This window comes from Phragmites australis, chromosome 14 (assembly GCF_958298935.1).
Source record: "Phragmites australis chromosome 14, lpPhrAust1.1, whole genome shotgun sequence".
NCBI classification, from domain to species: Eukaryota; Viridiplantae; Streptophyta; class Magnoliopsida; order Poales; family Poaceae; genus Phragmites; species Phragmites australis.
Genome location: NC_084934.1, coordinates 26,244,315 through 26,252,532, shown reverse-complemented (window position 1 = coordinate 26,252,532; position 8,218 = coordinate 26,244,315). Strand labels below are relative to the sequence as shown.

Sequence of the window (8,218 nt, the reverse complement as noted above, 5' to 3'; positions counted from 1 at the left end):
CCTTCGAGCTACCTTATTTTCGTATATAAGTGGAGTAAAGAGTTCTCAGCAATCTCCAAATTCTGCACACGTAATGTATCGTATGTTAATAAATTAATATGTGGCTTGTATATTACTGTGTATGTCAGGACTTCCAGTTTAGCAGTACTATATACATGAAGGAAAAAAGTTGGTGGTGTTGGATTAATCTAGCTAAATGATCAGTGATAGCAGATCCATGACCCTGGCCCGCAAATTGTCCTTTCTTGCTTTGTTCCGTAATATCTATCTATTATCTTAGTAACAGTTAAACAAAGTTCTCACGTTTCGCTCTCGAAGGGTACAAATTCTCATGATAATCTAATGAAAAGTTTAAATATCTGCACCCGTTAACAGTTTAGATCTACTTGAAGATTATAGGAGTTTGAATAGATGAAGATATGAAGAAAAAAAAAAGGAACCTAGATTAGAATCATGCAGAGAATTATGTAGATTGACAACGTAAGATAGATTTTACTATAGTCTTCATGACAAATACTTTCTTAATATTCAATCATCTTTATTTGAAATGTCATATTTTTATAAAAATTGTCGGTCAAACTGTCAACTTGTAGACCGTGCTGATATCCTAAATGTCATACATTTTGAATCGGAGGGATTAGTTATTTATAGGATATCGACACAGTCACCAACACACATATTTGATTGTTACCTTTTGTAGGATCAAGAATGACGATTAGAGGGGAGTGAATAGGTGTCTCACAAATTTCTTTTAAAATTGATAGCTTTCTTCTATTTAAATCACCCAACGCACCTCAAAACTCAAGTGAAAGTAAAATAGAAAGAAACTTAGTTGCTATAAAAGTTTCCATGAAAGAACATGGCGCTCATGGGTGTAGATGAACACTAAGTTTCATTTGCACTCATCCCATGCGTCATCGCCACACAAGATAATAACTTTGATGGAAGAAAAAAACTTAGAACCAAATAAGAGAGAATGGAAGAAGAAACTCTCCGAGTTGATAATTTAGAGGCAAGTGAATTCAAGACCCACTTATATATATTCGTATGTAAATTTTATGCTTCTAGCAACAAGAAGAACAACTTCTTAATATGGAAAAATTTCAAACAAAAACGAAAATCACAATCAAAAAGAAAAAATTCGTAACAAAGTAAGAGAGCCAATAGAAATAGACTAGAATGAGATGAACACAAGCATCGGAAGAAATAATCTCTTTATTTCTTGCGGAGGACAACCCTCTTTTCGGCAAATTACAAAATATTTTTCTCAAAAAAAGCACTAACCTATTACAAAGGCTAAGCTCTCATTTCCTCTCCTATAAAACCTATTTCTCAAGTCTCAAATGGCTAGCTCAAGCTATCCCTACCTACCACCGGGATATTTTGGTATATTTTTTGCTCCATCTATCGAACGGCTATGGCGCCTTCACGACTTAGCTTCGTCTCAACGAAAACTTCATGATGATGTCACGTGCTCTCCATACTTCCATGGTTTTGAAACCAAACTGTAAAATCGCCTTGCACTCTTTTCAAAACGTGACTCACTACCGCTTGCTTTGACTCCAAGCGAGCATCCTGATGTCAACGCGTATATTTCCATATTGCGATCTTGACCGCCGGCAAGTCTCTCCCGCTCCCGATCCCCCGGGCCGCCTTGTCACTTGCACTGACATTCCCTTCGCTTGACTTCTTCAACACGCCGTCTTTATCCTTCCTTCCATGCTTTGCTTGACATCCATGTGAACAGATAGGATCATCCTTGACTTCGTCCGGCCCCCTTGATCGTACGGCACCAAACACCCCTCTTGGCCCCAATCATCCCGCCATCAGCCGTCAAGTTGCATCTATCACCTGCACAATATAAGACAAGTACATGCATATCTCCAACACAACATGAGGCAAACACATGCATTTCTCCAACTCCATTATAGATTAGTCCATAATCAAAATCCCCAGTCAATGCACATCTCAGAAAAATCGTGAACACCAGATGATCCGGTGTTCACAGCTTCTAACGCCGAACAATCTAACGTGTACTTCTTCTCCGGGCCAGCCATCTTGCAACCTCACTGCAAGAAATGCTCCAGTGAAGCATCCAGCATTCATCGCTTTGAACACCGGACCATCCGGCGAGTATAAGTCCACCAGAGTCAGTTTGCAGCCTCTCTGCAAGAAAAGCTCCGGCATTCACTTCACTTCATCGCCGAACCATCCGGTGTATACTTCAATCTTTGCCACTGGGATGAAATACTCTAGCTTGTACAGTTGTTCATCGCCGAACCATCCGATGTGTATATTCTTGCCAGAACTTATTTTGCAATCTCTCTGCAGGAAATAGTCTAACGTTCTCTTCACTTCATCGTCGGATCATCTAGCGTGTACTTCAACTTTTGCTTCTGAGCTAAAATGATCTGATGTGTACACCATCTGAACGTCGGACCATCCAATGAGTTCAAAATCACAGGTGTCGGACCATTCGGTATGTGCAATTTTCCTAGACTCAGAGAAAAACTCGTCAACTCCATTTTCTCTGTAACTTTGGTTAGTCGTGATCATAATTACAGTACATATACATGCTCATGCAATCCACAACAATCATCAAACTAAATGTATAACTTTGTCAATCACTCATCACATATAAACCAATGTACATTTCAACTTGATTTCTCACCTTTTATAATTATTTTAATAAAAATATTAAAAATATAATTGTATAAAAGTGTTTTTATGGCAAATCAGCTAATATCATCTTCATGTGTCAACTCCTAACAACTTCATGTGTATAATATCAAATGTTTTATATTCTTCACTGCACGTATTTTAAAACACTCTATTTCATAACTTATGGAGTAAGACCTAACAACTATCCATGTTTCCATACTGCTGGTACATGCCATATATATGATTGCATGCATGTTAGCTACCGTAAGTTTTTTTAAAAATGGCTACATAAACATGAAAAAGAAGGCCTTTTGAAAATTTCACGGTATTATAGTCGTTTTCAACTCGCTTTAGAACTACTACGAAAGCGAAACATCTCATCAGCATGGAGACTTATAGCTCATGGCACCCTGTTTCTAGTCTATTCTTGACATGCAAGTCCTTAGTTTGCGTTATTCGGTGGCCAAACATGTACAGATCGATGAGATCCATCGCACACGTGTAGCACCATAAAGCAGCTGCTTCAACAAACCAGATCGCTCAGGTCTCAATATTCCCAACCAACTAGAGCATACACAAACACCTGCAGGGATCAAAGATCACACGGACCAAGTTTAACAACCACATAGATGCAGATCACCTACCAGTTACCAAACGATGTGATCACAAGTTTTCATCGAGCACTATAAATACCAGGCTCCTCTCCTTCCCCATGCATCACACAACGATCTAGCTCTCTCGTTGAGGCTCGATCGAGGCACATAGATCGCATGTGTAAACCATCCGATATGGCTTCCAAGAATACCATTTCTTCCCTGCTTCTCATGGCGCTGCTACTCTCATGCAGCGGCATGATTAGCGCGGCACGGTTGCTGGAGGAGGCGGCGCCAAAGGAGGAGTACCCACACCCTGCCCCGGAGCTGCCAAAGCCTGAGCTGCCGCCGCACCCCACGGTGCCTGAACTTCCAAAGCCCGAGCTGCCGCCGCACCCGGCCGTCCCAGAGCTTCCGAAGCCCGAGTTGCCGCACCCCGTTGTGCCAGAGCTCCCGAAGCCCGACCTGCCTCACCCAACCGTGCCTGAGATGCCTAAGCCCGAGGTGCCTGCGCACCCTGCAGTGCCAGAGCTGCCAAAGCCCGAGGTGCCGGCACACCCCACCGTGCCGGAGTTCCCAAAGGCCGAGGTGCCGGCGCACCCCACCGTGCCGGAGCTGCCCAAGCCCGAGGCGCCACATTACCCTGCCGTGCCAGAGCTGCCCAAACCCGAGCTGCCTCCTCACCCCACCGAGCCTGAGCTACCGAAGCCCGAGGTGCCGGCGCACCCCGCTGTGCCGGAGCTGCCTCCTCACCCCACCGTGCCGGAGCTGCCCCACCCGGACGTGCCGGAGGTGCCAAAGCATGAGCTGCCACCGAAGCCCGAGACCCACTACCCGGTGCCAGAGACCAAGACATGAGCGGACTGCATCGCAGTATTAATAAACACTTTGTATGCTTGTGTGTACGATATGGTGTGAAATATGATGTTTGCCTGCGATTAGCCAGGAGCGTGATGTTACAGTAGAGTATGGTGGTGCTGCTTTGCTCTTTTTTATGAAGGATGATGTGTGTATGTATTGTTTTGCATGTATATATACACGGTCTACTCATGTATCACCCACGTTTCATCTATATATCTTATGTAAGTTTTGTATGTTATTCAATAAGGAGTTCTTTCTAATCTCCAAACTCTGTACAGTATGCATATGTTAACATTGGCATAAAGCTGCTTAAGAATTTTAGGAATATGTTTTTGAGAGTATATTACAAATTAATGGAGTCATTAAATTTATGAAGGACCATACATGTCTTGAATACAAAAAGGGGGAAATACAGGTGCCAGAGCTGCCCTACAGTATTTATGGAGGCTTGAATATCCAACACCTCATGTAGCATGGACACATACTTTACCACTCAATAGAGACACGAGTATTAATCCCAAATCGATCGAGTGGATATGCTAATCCTGAGACCTGAAAGCTTGCAGGCGAGGTATGCATATTCTTGTTGGTGCAGAGGCCAAGAGGTTTACTCATATTATCTTAAAAAAAAAGTAGAGTGCACATATGTGCCATGTGACCAACCACAGAACAAAAGTTCAATGCAGCTATTGATGGTATCAGTCTAAAATCAAACAGTTATTAGAACGTGGCACCGGGAACAAAACTTAGAAAATGGGTTCAAATGAATTCTCGTGGACGCCACGCGTCCTATAGATCGATGCATATTGGCATTAAGTAGGAGATAAATTTTATATGACTCAGTCTTTCAAAAGACCCTGTTTTCAGCGTGACGTATGGTGTGGATCAGGGTTTCGCAAAGGTCTTTTTTACCGGATCTTATAGAATTTATTTCCCATCTATAGTACCCACTCATCTGACGCAACTAGTTTCACACTTTGGATGTAGTTCTCCGAAAAAATTCTGAATGCACCGAACCGACAACAGAACTCAGAAAAGCGGGTTCAAATGAGTTCATGTGGACGCCAGGTGTATCCTAAAGATGGATCTCGCATGCATAATGAAGGTGTCTGTTAGACCTAGAGGTGGGACTTGGGCCTGGTCGGGCCGGCTCGACCCAGCCCCTTCGGGCCTCGAGCCTTTCGGGCCGTGCTAGGACGACTCAAGGAACTATTCGTGCCGGGCCGGGCTAGCCCAAGCCATCTTTAGCTAGGCCCAGGCCCCGCACGAAGGCACGATGGGCCTCGTCGGTCGGGCTGGCACGGACCCAGCACCGCTCGTCCACCATGCTGGAAGGCGCGTGAGGGCACGCCGGCTCAGGCGTGACGCCACATGTCGGTGCGGGCGCAGGCGTGGCGCGGGACAGCGTGGGAGCTGGCGCCGTGTGTCGGCGCGGGAGGGCGTTGGAGCTGGCGCCGCGTGTCGATGCGGGAGGGCGTTGGAGTTGGCGCCGTGTGTCGGCATGGGTGTGGCGCGGGACGGTTCGTGCCGGGTCGGACCACTCATTGGACCCCATATCAAGGCCTGGCCCAACCCATAAATCATGATGGGCCGGGTCGGGCCATAAATTGTTCCGAACGGGACCGGCCCATCAGTGCTCATGACGGGTCGAGCTTGAGTTGGACCGGACTGTGCCATGCTTGGACCGGTCCAAAAAGCACGGCTCAAAGTCCCGGCTCTAGTTAGACCTACTTGTCTAATACATCCAGTTTCACACTTTAAGGCCGTAGCTCCCAGAAAGAGCCCGAATGCATCGAACAGGGAAGAAAACTCAGAAAAGGGGGTTCAAATGAATTCAAGTGGATACCATGATTATCTAAGAAATGTTCTTAAAACGATTAATAAAGAAACTAAGAGGCTAACAGCTTCCTGTGTTTCTATGCTGCTACCATATAAGGACTGCAATACGTTGGCTACCGCAAGTTGTTTGCAAAATGGCCACACGCCAACATGCCTTTGAACATTATATTTCACTGCAGCTAGCGGTCATTTTCAACTCGCTTTAGAACTACTACGAACACCAAACATCTCATCAGCATGGACTTATAGCTCTTGCTACTCTGTTTCTAAGTCTGTCGTTCTGACATGTACGTCTCCTTACTTTGCGTTATCCGGTGGCCAAACACATAAGAGATACGTCGCACACGTACGTGTAGACACGACGCAGGTGCTTAAACCAACCAGATCGCTCAGGTCTCGATATTCCCAACCAATTTGGCCATACACAAGCTGGGATCAGGAGAGGGAAATCACACGGACCCGACTTTAACAACCACGGACATGCAGATGACCTACCAGTTACCAAACGATCAGAAGACTCCTGTAAACACACGCACCTGCTCAGGGTTTCATTCAGCACTATAAATACCAGGCATCTCTCCCTTCCCAGCCATCACACAACAATCTAGTTCTCTCGTTGAGACTCGAGGCGCATAGGTCACAAGTGTAAAGCATCTAGTCATGGCTACCAAGAGCACCATGCCTTCCCTTGTCCTCCTCATGGCGCTGCTGCTCTCGTGCAGCGGCATGAGCAGCGCGGCACGGTTGCTTGAGGAGGCACCGCCCAAGGAGGAGTACCCGCACCCTGCCGTGCCGGAACTGCCAAAGCCCGAACTGCCGCCGCATCCCGTCGTGCCAGAGTTGCCAAAGCCCGAACTGCCTCCTCACACCACCGTGCCGGAGCTGCCAAAGCCCGAAGTGCCGGCGCACCCCGCCGTGCCGGAGCTCCCAAAGCCTGAACTGCCGCCCCACCCCACCGAGCCAGAGCTGCCCAAACCCGAGGCGCCACATTACCCTGCCGTGCCAGAGCTGCCTCCTCACCCCACCGAGCCTGAACTACCAAAGCCCGAGGTGCCGGCGCACTCCGCTGTGCCGGAGCTGCCGAAGCCGCCGAAGCCGGAACTGCCTCCTCACCCCACCGTGCCGGAGCTGCCCCACCCGGACGTGCCGGAGGTGCCAAAGCACGAGCTGCCACCGAAGCCCGAGACCCACTACCCGGTGCCAGAGACCAAGCCATGATTGGATTGCATCCGTCTTGCCGCAGTATTAATAAAAACTTTCTATACATGTGCCTATGATATGGTGTAAAATGTGATGTTTGCCTGCGATTAGCCAGGAGCGTGATGTTACAATAGAGTATGGTGCTGCTGCTTTGTTTTTTTGATGGATGATGATGTAGTGTATGTATTGTTTTTTGTGTGTGTGTATATATATATTCAGTGCAAACCTCCCTCTCTGTGAAAGCGTGAAAACCCACCTAAAAAACATGTTTAGATGCACCGAAAAATTCGGGAAATTATCACATATGTACATGAGGTGGTGACACACATGCATATAAAAAATTTAAGACTAAACTCGATTTAGTTCGTGAGATATGAAACTGACAAATCGGGAAGAAATCTTCTTCCCAATTAATAGATGTGTATGAAATTGCACTGAATATTTTCCCATATATATATATATATATATATATATATATATATATATAGTATGTGTAATATCTCTATGTTATAAGTGATTTTTTTATATTGTTCACCTACAGTGACGGATACAAAGGAGCCAGATATGAGGCTCGTCCACCTCTCTCTCCCTCCCTCTTCTTCTCCCGCTTCCTCTTCCTCCTTTTCACCGTCTTCCTCTATTTTCTTCTTCCTCTCCCTCATCCATGGCAACATAATTGTTGGGGGGCTCAAGGGGGCTTCCACTGATTACGAAGCAGTAGGGGGCTAGGGGCTCCCTCTGGATCTACCCCTGCTCATATGTATATGTATATATAATGGCATATGATCTCCATAGAATATAGTTGCTATTTCTTAAAACGTTCTACACATGTGTATCCCACGTTTCATCTGTCACTACTAAAAAAGGCATATCAGTGCTGGTTGAAAATGGTTTCACTGTCGATTTTTCAACTGACACTATTTACTCAGCACTGATAGTCAGATACTATCAGTGTCAGTTGATCACCTGGCACTGTTGCCATTTCCAGAGAATAAAAAAGGAGAATTGACAGTGGCGGGGACGTCATCCGAGCCGGCTTGGAATCAAGCTAGCTTGGATGTCGC

General features: G+C 45.9%; 2 protein-coding genes across 2 annotated transcripts; both read left to right on the top strand.

Annotated features, from left to right (window-relative positions):
* Window positions 1–3,364: 3,364 nt before the first annotated feature.
* On the top strand, window positions 3,365–4,336 carry LOC133891710 (protein PELPK1-like). The gene has a single exon (XM_062332448.1). It carries the CDS (start codon window positions 3,432–3,434, stop codon window positions 4,110–4,112), a length of 681 nt encoding a protein of 226 aa, XP_062188432.1. The 5' UTR covers window positions 3,365–3,431; the 3' UTR covers window positions 4,113–4,336.
* Window positions 4,337–6,551: 2,215 nt separating this feature from the next.
* Window positions 6,552–7,336, top strand: LOC133891711 (protein PELPK1-like). The gene has a single exon (XM_062332449.1). It carries the CDS (start codon window positions 6,615–6,617, stop codon window positions 7,170–7,172), a length of 558 nt encoding a protein of 185 aa, XP_062188433.1. The 5' UTR covers window positions 6,552–6,614; the 3' UTR covers window positions 7,173–7,336.
* Window positions 7,337–8,218: the final 882 nt, after the last annotated feature.